Source organism: Misgurnus anguillicaudatus, chromosome 15, assembly GCF_027580225.2.
Source record: "Misgurnus anguillicaudatus chromosome 15, ASM2758022v2, whole genome shotgun sequence".
NCBI lineage: Eukaryota > Metazoa > Chordata > Actinopteri > Cypriniformes > Cobitidae > Misgurnus > Misgurnus anguillicaudatus.
This window is the reverse complement of record NC_073351.2, coordinates 10,395,627-10,413,156: the sequence shown is the minus strand read 5'-3', so window position 1 is coordinate 10,413,156 and position 17,530 is coordinate 10,395,627. Positions and strand designations below refer to the sequence as shown.

Here is a 17,530-nt window from a genome sequence, read left to right as displayed (position 1 = left end):
TAGTTTGGTTTGGTCCTGCCCACACACCTGTGTACTGAATCATGGACAACTCACGTTCGACTCCTGAACGAATCTTTATTCAGAACTGATTCTCGAGCGCGTGTCTGCCGTTTATAACACAAAAGCTAGTATAAGGAAGTTAAAACCAGAGGAAGTGAGTTTTTGAACTGGTAAATCACAAAAATACACTATCTAGGAATGAATTAACAGTAAACATAAATATAACAATATAATTAAAAATAATAGGTAAACAAATACAATGGGTGCTTCACTAATTATGAATGAATTACAAGTTATTCTTAAAGGGATTGTTCACATTCCCATTCATTAAACGCTTGTCATTACTAATCCTCATGTCGTTTCAACCTGCTTGACCTGATTTTGCAAAGTGAGAGATGCCCTCAGAGCAATTGTGAATCAAGCACATTTTTGTAACTAAATCCTAAACCCAAACCACAACCGAACCCTAAAATCAGAGGGAAATGATACATGAAAAACAATGGTCTATGACAAGCTAATCCTGGTTGTAAGTTTAAGAAACAAACTGTAAACTTATTTCTAAAATCTAGTTGGTTGGTTGGTTAAAATGTTGTCCCAGGGTAAAAATAATGTTGCCCTGAGGACATTAACCATTTATTCTCCATCTGAACTGTTGTCTAGGCAGTTTTAGGAGGTTTTAAAATAATGTGTAACAACTGAAACCCCAACATGAAACTAGAGGAGTAAATGTCTTCGGGACACTTGAAATAAGTCAAAAGAAGTCATTTAACACTTTTGGGTTTTTTACTATGGGAATGACCTAAGTGGTCACTGGGGATCAAACGACAAGTGGGGGAGTAAATAATGACAAAGTTGTAACCTTAACATAGGAAATAACAAGAGCCCAACACTAAAACTTTTTTTGACGGTTGACAAGGTAACAAAACTCACACTGATGCATCCTCCTATTATATCCGTGTTGGTTGAGTCATCTTTTTACTCTCTCTCACACTTATATGTTATCATTATTTCCAAATACAAACATGACAAGATTAGCATTTAAATCATTTTTCATCATCAAGTAAGCTAACGCAGGGAACAGCAAGCAAAAATATGCAGATATACAAAGTGTGGCATTTCTGATAGGAATAGAAATATATGTGCCACTACTACAAAGAATAATAGTAGAAACGAAGGCATTTATTTTTAATACAGGTGCTCTATATCAAACAGAGCAGACGAGGCTTTGGCTTCCCTTCTGAAGCATGGTGTGCACATCATAGTATTACTGTTTTCAGTTCTCATTCAACATCTGAAAATCCCATTTAATCAACCAGCCTTATATTCATTTAGTGTTTGCTGGGGTCTGACGGCACAATCGCGTCCACGACTGAGCAGCATGTCACGTCATAAAAGACAGAGGGGTGTCTGAGAAAAAGCATTTGTATTAAGGCACTGAGAGCTGGTGGTAAAGGTATCACGAGGTTAAAGGGAAATGGTCTACCATCAAAACTGCACACCAGGTCGCGGTTAAATGCATGAGCGAGAGGGAGTGGAAACAAATAAAAAACTTGGCTTAGCGAAGGTCACTTTCGTCTTCTTGTATGGTTTTCTTTATACGAAGCAGCATTGTAGTAAGCCACTGATCCAGTCTTGAGATGGTGTCATATTCCTTCACCTTTAACATAAAGAAAGCGAGTTAACACCCTTTCATCCGGAGCTTGCCTGCTACTGTGCAGTTATTGTAGAGAATAAATGGTGGCTTTTCTTACAGCATCGGTATATGCATCCACATTCTGTTCCTCAAAAGCGTCTAAAAGTTTCTGAATAAAAAAGGAGAAAAAGGAAAATACATGAAATCTACTGACCTTGCTATTTTGAGGATGCAACACAATTTGTACTGTCTTTTATACAGTATGCATTTGCTCTATACACAAGACGTAATGCTTTCACTTCATTATAAAATGGTTTAGATCAGCTAAATAAATGGCAGGCTACTTCTCTTTTCGGAGATTCAATACTAATGCTAGTTATACGTCTTATAATTCAGACAGGATTATATTAATGTTATCATATTGTACTGTATTATAATGTATTAAATCACATTCATGAAAAAAACACTAAAGAAAAAAGAAAAATTATGCACATATATGATACGATTTATAGCTTAAAATGTAATGATTAATATATCCAGTGTTTACGTGAGGTTACCTATAATGAAGCGATCACTGTAAATACGAGTATATTAAAGCCCTATTCGAACGGGATTAGTTTTACGGGGGTAGATGGCGTAATGTAATTTTACCACAGGACGTCTGTAATATTTATGGTCAATTCGGACGAGATTAGAAATCTCAGTAACACATTCAGAAGTGAGAGGGATAACTCGATTGCGCCTCTATCGTCATTAGTTACACATTACATTGCTTCATGATATCAGATGTGCAAACAACATGACACAGACGAGAAAAACTCGAAATACTGTGTTTAATTTCAGTTTGGGGAGAATGTCAGTTTCAGAAACAGTTTCGTGTCTCGGAGAAGGGAATATGACTTTTTTTTAAAGTTTGTGTCGTGGTATTCAGTAACTGACTAACTGCTGACTTGTTTTTCCGCATATAGTGCAAGTAAATGCTTCTTTAAGCGCTTTTATATTTGAAAGAAACCCGTAAAATAACAGGAAGTGACAAAATTTACCTGTATATTTACAGCTGGTCTATTCGCACTGGATTTGTATTAGCTGAGGTAATTTCTCCGAACCTTTTTACAGACGGTAAAAGTCGCCGTAATCTTTACTGACATTAGTACTATTCGGACGGGATTAGTTTACATAGGGAGGTGGGGTAAAGCAATTTTTATCAGAGCTTCTTAGTGATTTTAGTCCTGTCCAAATGCTGTTCGGAAAAATTACCTCAGGTAATACCAATCCAGTGCGAACAGACCAGCCGCAAATACACGCGTAAATTGCGTCACTTTCCCTTAATTTGTGGGTTTCTTTTAAATATAAAAGCGCTTAAAGAAGCATTTACTTGCATTCTAGGTGGAAAAACAAGTCAGTGGCAAGTCAGTTCCTGAATAACATGACACAAACTTTTTTTTTTAAGTCAAATTTACTTCTCAGAGGCACGAAGTTCCTCTTTTCTAGGTTTTGTCTCTGACTGCATTAACACCCAGCCCAGACTTGTCTCGTGGACAGTAAGTGCACTTTATTGCGCAACAACTATTTAGTATTTAGCCTAAACAAAAGAAATAACTTCCTTCTTGAGCTGCTGACGAATGTAGATAGCATTCTCTTGCCCTCCAGCGTAAATGTGTGACGTCACATGGAAACTATCAATGAACTACTAGTAGTACAAATAAATACTAAAATGTTCAGATAAGGGATGAGACAAATACACATACGTACAGCAAATAAGTGTGTTAAGTTTTGGACAATTTCAGTATAACATAACCTCAAACAAAACAGCAGTTCCTCTACTTCATAAGCATTGGTTTGTTCGCATTTTTGTTGTTCCCCTAATAGACTTGTTTCTAAAAGGCTGCATGATTTAACGGATCTGCATAGTTTGCTCAAATCCCCACCCTAACAGTTTTAACAGTATTAACAGCTATAGTAGTGATAAAAACCAGCAACAGAAAAAATAGCATTAACTTCACACACTTCTTTGGGCTTGTCAACACTTTTTCAGTGTAACAAATATTGGAAAGAAAGAAAGAAAAGAAAGTTAAAAATCAAACTCACCTTCACCAGTTTGCATTCACGCGAGTCTGAAAAAGCTGGAAACATTTCCTCATACTTCTGGAGGGCAAGCTACAAACGAAATATCAAAAGAAAGGGGATATTAAAGGGGCCTCCAAAATACACAGGTGTTAGGTTTTTTGGAAGAATGAGACAGGAGCTTGTTTTATACCTGAGCATTAAGCATGTCCACACAGAAGTGGCAGAGAGCTGCTTTAAAGAAATAGTCCTTTGCACTGTATTTCAGCAGATTACTGTCCATTGCGTGTGTTGCGACCTGAAAACACACCATCACAAATACAAAGAAAATTGCTTAACAGAGTTTACAGGTTTAACATTCTTCCTATATCAAAAGATACACCGGTTCTTTAAGAAAGAAGAGTTTCATTTCAGACCGATGAGCTATACAAATGAGTTTAGAGTTAGAGATTATATGATTTAGGTCTAGGATGTACCGAATGTTCAGCAACCGAAATTATTCAGCTGAAAATAGCATAAAACTCAATTTCTATGTTCGGCCGAACAAGTGAAAAGAAAGAATACATTTTACCAAACAATGAGGTCTTTGATGAAGTGTTTAAATAGCAACCAGGGCAAAGTGAAAGGCGCGCAAATGCAGCAAACATATTGGTGAAAGCATTTTAAAGTGTCCAAGAAAGACTTAACATACATACATATAGTGCCACATATTTTTTTCCGTGGGAATAGAAGATTGGATTAATATCTGTTTAGCCAAGACTCATTAATGTGGTCGAATGTAAATGAACCAATTTTAACAAGTCTATCTTTAGCTACGTATTTTCCGGATTATAAGTCGCTCCAGAGTCAAAAAAAGGCATCATGAAGAGGAAAAAAACATATATAAGTCACACTGGACTATAAGTCGCATTTATTTAGAAAATTATTATTCTTTTTAGGGACATTTTGTTTGTCAAGTCTTTTTCCATTGTCTTCAAGTTAATGTTTCAGTTAACAGTTTTTTTCAGCGGTAGGCTGCAGGAGCAACATATAGCGCCCTCTTGTAGCTGTAGATGGTAATGTTTTCTTTTGGTGCATTTTGACATATAAGTCGCACCTGACTATAAGTCGCAGGACCAGCCAAACTATGAAAAAAAGTGCGACTTATAGTCCGGACATGCGGTATTTGATCAGAGAAGTGACCAAGTGTAAAAGCCCTATAATCACTTCTGGAATGTTAAAACAAATTATTGTTAAATATTGTAAATAAATATAGTAAAAGGGACATTCTGAAAATGTAACTTGTGCAATGGTGAGAAAATTGGACAAAAATGTTAGTTTTTTACGGTATTCGGCTTCGGCCAAGAATATTCCTTTAGGTGCATCCCTATTTAGGTCTGTTATATAGTTACCGTATGTTATATTATAAAGATACCCATTTTCCTTAAATCTGCGTAATTTTCGTTATTGAGGAACTTTTTGACAAATAAAAAAAACAAGACAGACAATTTTTTATATAATAAAAGTGATCTCACATGTAAAATGTTGACATTTTTAGCATTTTAGAAACAAAATTGCTCTAAAAGGTGGCCTAAGGGCGATTTATAGTCGTGCGTAGGTCCTACGCCTGTGCGTAGCTCTGCGTAGCCTCAGATCTACGCGGACCGCAAGCGCTGTGATTGGTCCACCAGAGCCCCTCCCGTCAGGTAAAAAAAACTGCGTCATAGGTATTTCCGTTTGTGACGGTGAAAACAAAGATGAGCTAAGCTAAGGAGTGATTTACTCAAACTGCATCAAAAGTCGTTGTTTATTTACTTCCATCATTGCTGGTCTTCTCAAATTATACACAACAAGTTGCTGTTTCTTCTTCGTTTGTGGGTTAACTTGCTAAGCTTCTTCTTCCACGTTTGTGCTGCTACTGTGGTTACACGCGTGGTTACTGCCTACCAGCGGTCTGGCCGTGTGTTTGCATGTAGACACGGACGACGACGCAAAAGTATAAATGAAAACCGACGCGGAACCTACGCCCAAGGACCTACGCACGACTATAAATCGCTCTTTAAAAGTAAATGAGCCACCATTTCTGACCCTAATAATATACATCAATAAACATCTTAGGGTGCTTTCACACATGCACTGTTTAGGTCGTCCCAAATGACGTGTCGGTCCGAGTACGGTTGGTTTGGGTCAGTGTGAACACAACAGCCGCACTCTGGTGTGCACTAAACGAACGCTCCAAGACCGCTCTAAGCTGGCGACCCATTTGTGGTGTGAACGCTGCTCGACCTCAGGCCGAACAAAATACAGGAAGTTCTCCACATGTTTGAGCAATTTTGCGTTAAAGCACAGAAACATCGCAAAGACGTGCATAGTTTTTCTCCAAATCTTGCTAGCTTCTCTCTTCCTGTCAGGCTGGTTGTCGTGGAAACATGGGAGGTGGTCATGAGATGGTAAGAGCTGTCAGAGACCAATGACAGTGCTGTCCGTTGTCACATGGTGTACGGTGCGGCGTTTTGAGTACAGTAAACACAACATATGTGAACTCAAACTGCACTAAACAAAAAATGATACAATGTATTTTGGTGCGCTTTGAGGCCACAACACGTGTGAAAACACCCTTACACAGGACCAGGCTACTGACTCTAGATAAGGCCAGACACACCAAACATGCACATTTTTACCTGTTCATAGATCTCAATTGCTTTGGGGTACTGCTCCAGTTGAGCGGCGTAGGTGGCAACTTTGAGCAGACACTTGTTGGCTGAACTTTGGTTTTATAGAGACAAAAGGAATGGATTAGTTACTTTTTAACTTAGTTTGCATGTAGTCTCTATCTACCCTAATAAATGTATTGTAAATGAGTTACAGTGGGTTACTCTTAGGCAAACAAGTGACTTAATGTGTCCTGATTGTGTCATGAATTGTAATCTACACAAAGGTGCTACTATGTACAATTATAAGTAATCTATTTTCTACTACCCTACTTGATCTCTTCTTTCAGTAGTAATGACAAGCAATGCCACAAATATTACAATACCTGGTTGACTCCTCGCCTTTATAATAATCAGCAGCCTGTTCATAATGAGCTATTGCCTAAAAAATAAATACATAAAGTATGTAAGGTGAATCAATTTAAACAAAAATGTTTTAGCAGAATACAATTTTTTTAGTTTAACAACAAAAAAATAAGTCGGACCTTGTCAATGTCAACCAGTTCGGTCTCATAAATCTCAGCAATGGTGATGTGGTGCTTCGCTGCAATGGTAAATCTCCCCTATAACACAAGAAGAAATACATAACAAAGAAGCAGTGTGAGTTTGCATTGTAATATCCTGTGTTATGTGATCATTTGTCCTTGACCAAAACTGCTATTACAGGGTTACCACCACAGAGTGAAGATAAATGCCATTTATTTTTTATTATGTAACGTGGATTCGTTAAAAAATGATTTCGTTATGTGTCATGTCTGTGATGTGTAATGTACACACCTACTGTGAAAACAAATTTACTCTCGAGGACAATACAGGATCTATCCATAAATGACATACAGTTGTGTTCAAAAAAACAGTACAACTTTGGTAACCTGATAAACCACTGTAACTACTGGTAGTAATATTTACACATTGACATTGCAAATTATTTACTTACAGATGCAGTGGTGTAATCGAAAAACAATAGACTATTAATAATGATAACCACACTATTTGTTCTGATCAACTGATGCATTCATTGAAAAAGGTGTAATAAAAATAATAGCAATATAACGTTTAACTAGGAAATTAGTTAATTATGTGAAAAACAGCTGAATGGGCCATTCCAAACAATGCTCGGAGGAACAGTGTCATTTGATAAAATTATTGATTTGAAAAGGTAAAACACATAGGTGTGGTTTCCCGGACAGGGATTAGCATAAACCAGGACGTTTGCGTAAAATTTAGTTTAATTAGAAAATAGAACTAAAAACTACTTGATGTCACTTCATTGAATGAACATTTTTTTATACATCTTATTCTTGTCACCTGAGAGTCGCTGGATCGAGTCTTATTGGCACCTTAACCCCAATTGCTCCACGGGCGCTGTAGAGATGTATGTGTGTGTGTGTGTGTGTGTGTGTGTGTGTGTGTGTGTGTGTGTGTGTTTACTACTCACTGGGATGGGTTAAATGCATATTTCCAGTATACATTCCATACGTGTCACTTTCACTTTCATATAAGGTTTGTAATAAAAATGTTTTCTCATTGACATTTAATAACTGTGGGGATTAGTTTTTGATGGTAGGAGGCACTTTTTTGGGAGAATTTTTGATATGAAAAGTAGGATGATAAAATAATTTCAGACTTGTCAATATTATATTTTCATGTTTTCATTTTTTTGGTGGTAAGTAGCTGTGTAATAAACAGAATAATACAGTCATATGTTTTTTTTAGCGGAAAAATAAAACCCTTTAGTGTGATATCATGTAAATCAGGGCTACTCAAACTTATAAAATGTATATGGGTGATTCTCACAAAACCATTGAAACACCACGGCACTAATGATTTTAGCTTTAAAATGTGTAATATAGTAACATTAAAAAGCATCAGAATTAACACAATACTGTGTTCTACCTTGCACAATGTGTAATTTCAACATAAGAATTTATAATTGGAAATTTTATCTCATTTTCTGCTGAAATTCTCATTACCGCAATGTGTCCGGCTGTGTTTGAACATGCTTTATGTTGTTATTTAATCAAATTAACAACAATATTAAGAAAAATAAATAAATGGATGTTTTGCTAGACTACTTTAGATGACAGAAAAAATATTTACTGAAGATTCATGTAATAATAATGAAGAAAAATTAGGAAAATGATGTGTCCATGCCTGATGTTCTCATCCTCCGCAACACTTTTTGAGAACAGTTTAAGCACACATACAGAATTTTAATAAAGTTTGATTTTGAGTGACCAAGCACATGGACCAGTTACTTCAAGATGGCTATCAGGTAAGATCATTTTTTTACAGTTACTTTGAAATATTGTCTTGTCAGAATGCTTACACGACATTTTGATTATCATTACCGCAACAGATGCGTATTAAATGTTAATTTAATTAATAGAAGCATAATACTTTGATTTTAAATGCATGTGCAGAATCTCCAAATTATGTTCTTTCAGGTTTGTCATGTCATTTTGAAAATATGTCAGTGTTGATGTTTTCTGACTGTTGCGGTAATGAGATTTTTTGGGACAAATTTTTTTAATTATGTTACAAAAAGTGTTAAATGATAAGTAAAAGTTTTTAAATTAATGTTCCCATTTACTCCAGACTTTGTTTTTCAATGTCTGGTGGGAAAAAAAGTCAATTTAAGCAATTTTTACATTTTCATGCTTGACATTTTTAAAACCAAGTTTTTGTGAGAATCACCCATATTCATGTATTTAGGTTTTTCTCTGTGCCATTAGAGTAGAGAATACTTTTTATCATATCAAAAATTCTCCCAAAAAAGTGCCTCCTACCTTAAAAAACTAATCCCCACAGTTATTAAATGTCAATGAGAAAACATTTTTATTACAAGCCTTATATGAAAGTGAAAGTGACACGTCAAGTATGGAACGTATACCCGAAATATGCATTTAACCCATCCCAGTGAGTAATAAACACACACACACAAAGCACTCTGCAGCTATCCCTACAGCGCCCGCGGAGCAATTGGGGTTAAGGTGCCAATGAGACTCAAACCAGCGACTCTGAGGTGACAAGACCGACAATCTAACTATTAGGCTACGACTGCCCCCACAAACTATGGCTGTATGTGTTTTCACAAGAGCTGAGGTCAGGCTGGAGGCTAATCTCTGACCCAACATTACTAAAACCCACTGCTTGGCCTCAGAAGACATTTAATAACTGTGTAAAAGCCAACAGAGTAATTATGCACTTTAAATATTACTTTTATGCATTTTTATTATAGTTATGCTATAATGTTTTATGTTTACAATATTGAGCTTTTATTTTGGCAACCCCAGAAACCGGATATGTAGTGACGTAATTCAGTTTGGAAGAACGGCGGAAAAAAGACGAAAGAAAGTCTAAAGGGTTCACGGTTAAAACGTAAAAAGCACGGATAAACTACAAGGTTTTAGCTTCGGTCAATTGGGGAACAAGGTTTGTAAAGTTTATAAAACATATATTTGAACTACTTAATGAATGTTATTGTGAAATGTGAAACTTAAAGTTCACGGATTAAAACTAATGTAAAGAGCTGTGTTACGGTTGAAATGTAATGCATGGTTTATTTGTTTACTTAGCTCTTACGTTGGTTGATGACACGGAGAGCAATAAAAATCATTTAACCATCAGTTCTGGCCTTCTCAATATTGACCCGATGCTACAGTAAGAGCTTGACCACCGCTACAGCCTGCATGACGTAGTTACGAGATTCAACGGCAATACCCGCGACGTCCAGCAGGTGGCAGAAGTTGGTCAGAAAATACAACAGTTCAACTAAAAGCACTCAAAATGGAAGGATCACAGGCTGCTTCAGTAAGTCAAATGGATGTAAATGAACAGATCGCAAGTTTACAACAAGAAATTCAAGATTTAAAGAACTCACTTGAAGCTGAAAGTGAGGATAGACAAAACATTAAAGATTCAATCACATGCAAGGAACAAATTTTAACAGAGCTTCAAAACAAAGCTCAAAGCATATCAGAATTACCAAGACGTTCTGAAAGAGTTAAAGTACAAACGGAAAAGATGATTACATATCAAAGGGAAGAAATGAGTAAAAGGGAAAAAAGACCAACAACTCTTTATGAACAATGGAAAACACAGGTACGTGAAACAAGAGAAAAGTTAAAATCAGATATCACAGACAAGGAGATGTCAGAACTTGCAGATAAAACAGAGCAAAGGAGAGATGATGTATTAAGGTTATATTCAGAAATAAGGAACCAAATGGCACCATCATCTGACATAAGGAGGAAGATTGATGCATGTGATGCAATAACTCATGACATTGTAAGGATAATTCTAGAAAGATTAAGTGGTCTTGATGAGGAATTTGATGCAGAGCGCGAAAGAACTCGTTTACGTGGACTTTTAAAGCACGATTACGCCCAATCCATATACGGCTCAACCGCAGCATCAAATCGCAGCCAACGGTCCTCAGCTTCACAGCTCACAGCACAACGAGCTGCCGCAGCAGCTGAGCTAGCTGCAAAGGAGGCTGAATATGAGACTGTACTAGAGGAATTAAGACAACAGGAAAGGATAAAAGCTCTAGAAGAGGAGCACAAGAAACAAATGGCAGCTCAAACATCTGAGTTAGAACGCTTAAAGGCACAGAAGGACGTGAAGGCAGCTCGAGCTAGGTTTGAAGCATATGACAGAGAGTTATCACAGGTGAATGATGTACAGTCAATAAAAGGTGAACAGGTGAAACCATACTTCATACCCAAACAGCCCACATCAGCACTTTCTTTCACTCCTGCGCAGACAACTCCACCTAATGTCTCTCAACTAGCTCAAGCCGTACAGGACAGCATTAAACTGAACAGACTTCCCACGCCAGAACCAACAGTGCTTAGTGGTGAATCACTAAGCTTTATTGAATGGAAATCCACGTTCATATCGCTGATTGAACAACAAGGCATCTCAACAGCAGATAAGTTGTACTATTTAAAGAGATATGTAACGGGCCCAGCTCGAAAATGCCTTGAAGGGACTTTTTTCAGAAACGATGAGGAGGCATACAAAGACGCTTGGGACAAATTGAATCAGAGGTACGGCCAGCCATTCGTGATACAGAAAGCATTTAGAGAAAGGCTAGCAAACTGGCCTAAGGTTCAGCCTAGAGATGCTGATGGACTGAGAGCATTTGCAGATTTCATAAATGCATGCTTACTCGCGATGCCTCACGTAAAGGGTCTACAAATACTCAATGACAGCGAAGAGAACCAAAAACTGTTGCACAAACTACCAGACTGGATAAACGCAAGATGGAACAGGCAGGTAACAAAGACTTTATTGGAGGGCGGAGAGTTTCCAAGTTTTAGCGCTTTTGCCTCTTTCCTCTCGCTAGAAGCCGAAGTCGCCTGCAATCCCGTCACCTCCATTCATGCACTTCGCTACACTGAAACAAACAGCGACAAAAGGTACACAAAGGAAATCAAAGGAAACAAGGCAAGTGTATTTAACACAAATACATCTGTACAAAATGACAAAAAGATGATAACAAAAATACCTAACGGCTCACCATGCACAATGTGCCAAGGCACCCATCAACTTCACCTGTGCCCAGACCTCTTGAAAATGTCCCTAGAAAACATAAGGAAATATGTGAAAGACAATAGACTTTGTTATGGTTGTCTAAAACAAGGACACAGCGCTAAGGACTGCAAACGCCGCCTCACCTGTGAAACTTGCACAAAGCGACACCCAACGTGTCTTCATGATGAAAATTACAGGAACAGTCTGCAAAGAGAAACACGTGTAAACACAATCAATGCAACTCAAGTTAACTTACCTGAAACAGCAACAGCCATGTCACTTAACGTTGCCAGATCTGAACAGTCAGTCAGCACTTCAATGATTGTTCCAGTGTGGCTCTCGACGACCACCAACCCACTCAAAGAAAAACTGGTCTATGCGTTACTGGACACACAGAGTGACACTGTTTTCATCAATCAGGATGTCACGCATGAGCTGCAGGCAGATGTTTGTCCAGTGAAGCTGAAACTTACTACGATGATGGGTAAAAATGCAGTTGTAAGCAGTGGAAAGGTATCTGATCTTTTAGTGAGAGGTTATAACTCAGCCACAGTCATAAAGCTCCCCACTGCATACACAAAGGATTACATACCTGCTAACAGAGAACACATACCTACCTGTGAAACTGCCAAACAGTGGAGTCACTTGCTACCGATAGTAGATGAGATCCCTCCACTTCTCAGTTGTGAAGTAAGTCTCCTCATAGGCTATACTTGTTCTAGAGCTCTTGCACCCAAACAAGTAATCTTAGGCAAAGAAAACGAGCCCTTTGCCATTCACACTGATTTGGGATGGAGCATAATTGGCAACTCGACACCAGACGGCGAAACAGACATGGCGAGCAGCCTCTGTCACCGAGTCACTGTTAAAGAAATCCCTCCCTCCACTCCAGCAGATGCAATACGTGCGCTGGAAAGAGATCGCAAGGAGATCAACGGAAATGAAAGGACTGTGTCACAAGATGACTTAATATTCCTTCAGAATCTCGAGCATGGCATAACACGGACTGAAAATGGACATTTTGAAATGCCATTAACATTTAAAGAAAAAACACAAATGCCAGATCACAGACAACTCGCTGAAACCAGACTAAACCGGCTCAAAGACAAATCAAATACTCTCACAACTGTGACTGAAAGACAAAACGCAGAGACTGTGATTATCAAAGACCTGCAAAGACACGCATACCAAAATGAAATAGAGACATTAAGCAAAGGCAAACAGCTTTCAAAGAACAACAAGATGTACAACTTGGATGTCTTTTTGGACAAGGACAATGTGCTCAAGGTGGGAGGAAGGCTCCATCACTCATCGCTGCCCAAACAAGCAAGGAAAGAATACAAAAGAGCTTCTGCTCATCTACGCGAGATGAGGTTCGTCTTGCAAAAGAGGCCAGCAAGAAATATGAAAACCTCAACCCCTCTGCCTCCCCCAGGACAGTGTGTTAAGGAGGACTTGTATGCACAAAGGCGATGGCGTCAAGTACAGTACTTGCTCGAACAGTTTTGGAGCAGGTGGAAAAAAAAGAGTACCTGCAAAACATAATGGTCAGACAAAAATGGCACAAGCCTAAAAGAAACATGTAAATAGGAGACATAGTAATGGACAAAGATGAAATGCAACCATGATCCCAGTGGAAACTTGGAAGGATATTGGACACTGTAAAAGATACAGATGGACTTGTCAGAAAGGTCAAAGTAGGCTTTGCAGACAAGAATCTTACCAAAAAGGGTCAACGTGTGAACAAAATGTCTGTAGTAGAACGCCCAGTTCATAAGTTAGTTCTACTGTTAGAAGATTGTGAAAAGTAAATTTACAATGCTTAAGTGTATTGAAAGTTAAAGTTGTAATATGCTTACAAGGTTATTTCTATATTTTGGTAAAGTAACTTGAAGAAATTATTTGTGTTTTAGTTGTGTAACAACAAATAATTTGGTGGGAGTGTAAAAGCCAACAGAGAAATTATGCACTTTAATTATTACTTTTATGCATTTTAATTATAGTTATGCTATAATGTTTTATGTTTACAATATTGAGCTTTTATTTTGGCAACCTCAGAAACCGGATATGTAGTGACGTAATTCAGTTTGGAAGAACGGCGGAAAAGAGACGAAAGAAAGTCTAAAAGGTTCACAGTTAAAACGTAAAAGGCACGGATAAAATACAAGGTTTTAGCTTCGGTCAATTGGGGAACAAGGTTTGTAAAGTTTATAAAACATATATTTGAACTACTTAATGAATGTTATTGTGAAATGTGAAACTTAAAGTTCACGGATTAAAACTAATGTAAAGAGCTGTGTTACGGTTGAAATGTAATGCATGGTTTATTTGTTTACTTAGCTCTTACGTTGGTTGATGACACGGAGAGAAATAAAAATCATTTAACCATCAGTTCTGGCCTTCTCAATATTGACCCGATGCTACAAACTGTGATGGATTGACGTGTTTCTTTGAAGCTTTAAAAATGTACAATGGCATTATAAAGTTTAAAAGAGCCAAGATATTATTTAATTTAACTCTGACTGTGTTTGGCTGAAAGCAGAATGTCATATACACCTAGGATGGCTTGAGAGCGAGTAAAATATGGGGGTGATAATTTGCATTACAGTGCCCCCTTGTGGTGCAATATGTCTTAAAAATAAGTGCTCATGAATCATAGTTTACCATAGTCTTTGTTTCAAATTTAAAGTGACAATTTTCAAAAGTATCCAGGACCACACATCAGAACACCTACCACTATAAACAATCTTTATAGACCAATACTGTAAGAAAGACTCTTACCATGTCTGTATAAATTTCAATGGCTCTGTTCAGGCAGTTTATGGCCTCTGTGAAGAGAAGGAGAGGCAGCTGATACAAGGTGGATGAACTTTCACTGTTTCACTGAATTCTTTGAAAACTACACATTGATAACTAGACAATTATTAACCCAAGTAAGACAGTTCAGCTCACAAAAAGCTACAGTAGTTGGTTAGAGGCGCTAAATGTTGACAGATGATTTATCACAGGATAAATACCTTGAGGATCTGATTTTTTAAAGGCATTGCCGGCATCTATAAAGCTCGTGGCCGCATCATGTTTACTCTGCATCTGCAGGTGCAGGAGAGCCGCCTGAGAGAAAGCATTACCTGCAGCTAACAAACACACGCAGGCAAAATGTCAGACAAAAAATAACATTTAATCTCATCTTCAAAAAGTAAAAAAACATGATGTAAATATGTTTTTACCACTCCAGTTCTTGGCCATCTTGAACATGTTTGCTGCCCTAGCATACATGTCACAAGCATCCTCCATCTTTGAAGAGCCCCTGGTGAAAAATAAAAAGACTTAATAATCTTCAATACACGACAAACTGTTTTAAAAGATATAACAGGAATATTACTTGGATTATTAATAAATGAAAATTAATAAATCTTATTTCTGTATTTCCTTCCAACTTTTCGGTCACCGGGCCTAAACCCCTGTGCTCTTTGGGAAAACATAACAATAGTCATTAATTTAACCCAATCATTTACCTAATTATTTTCCCTTCAAATTCTATTATTATGTTTGTATTATTTTGACATAATATAAACTTAGTTTTACCACAAAATATGAATTAATAAGAAATTTCTGAGAAGTGATTTCTATTAAAAGGATAGTTTACCCAAACAATAAAAATTCTGTCATCATGTATTCACCTTCATGTTGTTACAACCCATTTCTTTGATCTGATAAACACGAAAGAAGATATTTTGAGGAATGTTTGTAACCAAACCGTTAATGAGCCTCATCCACTTGAATAGTATTCTTTTTCCTACTATGGAAGTGAATGGGGCTCAAGATCGGTTTGGTTACAAACGTTCCTTAAAATATCTCCCTTCGTGTTTATCAGATCAAAGAAATTTATACAGGTTTGTAACAATATGAAGGTGAGTAAATGATCATAGAATTTTCATTTTTGGGTGAACTATCCCTTTAAGGGTAGTAATCTTTACTAGGTCTTTCTTTTAGGACTAGGGTGACTTTTGAAATTGATACATTAAAATCCGAGTTCTCATTTAATAGAAAAGTTACGAACCTCAAATGTGTATATATGTATGCATGTATAGAAATGTTGTAATGCCTGTTTATGCATCAGGTGGATGTCAGCTGACTCCTATCAAAGCTTAGCCTACCGTTATGTCAAAGTTACATATCGTAGTCCGACTATACAATCATTTCATGATATCATTACACCACAATATTCAGTAAACATCAACCTCTATAATGTGGTAAGTTACTGTTATAATTGTTAGATATATACAGATGCATCATTTGTACTAAAAATGGCCGTTTCCAACTTAACGTACTTACATTACAAGGAAAACTTACATTACAAGTTGAAATAAAACGTAAAGTGATTTAAAACTCTGTATGTCTTTATAAATTAAAAAAATGTATATGTGGGAGGAAAATGTTTTATACTGTTTGTTTAATTATTGCTTTTTAAACTTCACATTTGACAGCTAACAAGCTAGCATGCTAGCAGTCTGTTTATTCCGGTTGGCCTGTCAGAAGTCAAATAAAGTTATAAAACATACCCAAACAAAGAGCCCAAAAAAGACTGCGAGGATTTTACTTTCTTTTCGGCTTCTGCCATGAGAGCCATGGCCTCTTTTTCTTTACCGGAGGTATCCATCAAGTTTGTTTACTGTTCAACTTTAGCAACAGACTTAGGAATCCAGCCACATCAACACATCTCTCCCGGAAAACTCCAACAGGGCCGAATGACGAGTCCTTTCAAAATAAAAGTTACTTGAGCTAAACAACAACAACAACAACAATAATAAAAGTAATAATAATTAAAAGAATAAGAATAAATATAACAATAATGAAAATAATTAGCTCAAAAGGACAACATAAATCTAAATATTTATATATATTATTTTACATTTATATATTAATTAAAAGTTTAAAATAATAACCACACTTATAATACGAAAAATAATAATTAGAATGATACTACTAATATTAAAAGGATCATTATTAATCTACATATAAATGTAAATATGTTGTATTTATATATTAAATAACATTTATTTATTAATTATTATTTTACAACTTCGTAAAATCAACGACAACACAATGAGAACCTAGCAGCTTAGAAAAGTCATTAACTAATCATAACCACAAAGTGTACATTTAATACAGAAATTTTAATTCGCAGACAATACATAACATAACTTTCATATATTTTATAAAAGATGAGTTTTTTTCTGAAACTTGCGGATGCGATACGAGTGATGAATGTAAAGCGCAAATCTGTAAATGTCCGGCAGAGGGCGCGCTCGATCATGTGATATGACACTCGAGTGCTGAATGTGGTTTGTGGGGTTTGCATACTCGTGAGGAAATCCCCATTTAGGCACTGTGACGTGGATGGAGACCCCTGTGTGCGGGTCTGTGAGGGAATCCCTGCGCACAGGCGGTGTCCACATGTACAAATATTGTTTTCCTGTCTCTGTGGTTGCCATGTGGACAGCTTCTGCCACGAGTCAGGCTAGCTTTGCGGAACCCCTTTATCCCTTTTAAAGATGAAGAAAAGATTCATGGTTCGTTTCATAGAGACTGTGGACACACA

General features: G+C 37.0%; 2 protein-coding genes across 3 annotated transcripts; one reads left to right on the top strand and one right to left on the bottom strand.

The window, feature by feature from the left end:
• Positions 1–55: 55 nt before the first annotated feature.
• napab (N-ethylmaleimide-sensitive factor attachment protein, alpha b) lies at positions 56–16,681 on the bottom strand. Its single transcript, XM_055175066.2, has 11 exons — positions 16,491–16,681; positions 15,156–15,235; positions 14,946–15,062; positions 14,710–14,756; positions 6,873–6,950; positions 6,714–6,769; positions 6,358–6,442; positions 3,891–3,995; positions 3,722–3,790; positions 1,752–1,802; positions 56–1,657 (listed from the first exon to the last, which is right to left on the bottom strand). Exons 1-11 carry the CDS (start codon positions 16,586–16,588, stop codon positions 1,556–1,558), a joined length of 888 nt encoding a protein of 295 aa, XP_055031041.1. The 5' UTR covers positions 16,589–16,681; the 3' UTR covers positions 56–1,555.
• LOC129434894 (uncharacterized) lies at positions 9,655–14,361 on the top strand. Of its 2 annotated transcripts, XR_012357664.1 has the most exons (3): positions 9,655–9,822; positions 9,966–14,125; positions 14,269–14,361. XR_012357664.1 is itself a non-coding variant. In XM_055193506.2 (2 exons), the coding sequence occupies exon 2, from the start codon at positions 10,177–10,179 to the stop codon at positions 13,471–13,473; it is 3,297 nt and encodes a 1,098-aa protein (XP_055049481.2). In that variant the 5' UTR covers positions 9,655–9,822; positions 9,966–10,176; the 3' UTR covers positions 13,474–14,349. The 2 variants fall into 2 exon arrangements, 1 of the variants encoding a protein (XP_055049481.2); XM_055193506.2 differs by having other exon boundaries at positions 9,966–14,349.
• Positions 16,682–17,530: the final 849 nt, after the last annotated feature.

What these genes read in the sequence shown, in the direction of transcription:
- LOC129434894 (XM_055193506.2), top strand. Translation starts at nt 10,177, where the DNA reads ATGGAAGGATCACAGGCTGCTTCAGTAAGTCAAATGGATGTAAATGAA.
- napab (XM_055175066.2), bottom strand. Translation starts at nt 16,588, where the DNA reads ATGGATACCTCCGGTAAAGAAAAAGAGGCCATGGCTCTCATGGCAGAA. An exon ending in GTGAATGCAAACTGGTGAAG is followed by an intron (nt 1,803 to 3,721) that starts GTGAGTTTGATT and finishes TTTTTTATTCAG; the next exon opens with AAACTTTTAGACGCTTTTGA. An exon ending in TGGATGCATATACCGATGCT is followed by an intron (nt 1,658 to 1,751) that starts GTAAGAAAAGCC and finishes TTTATGTTAAAG; the next exon opens with GTGAAGGAATATGACACCAT.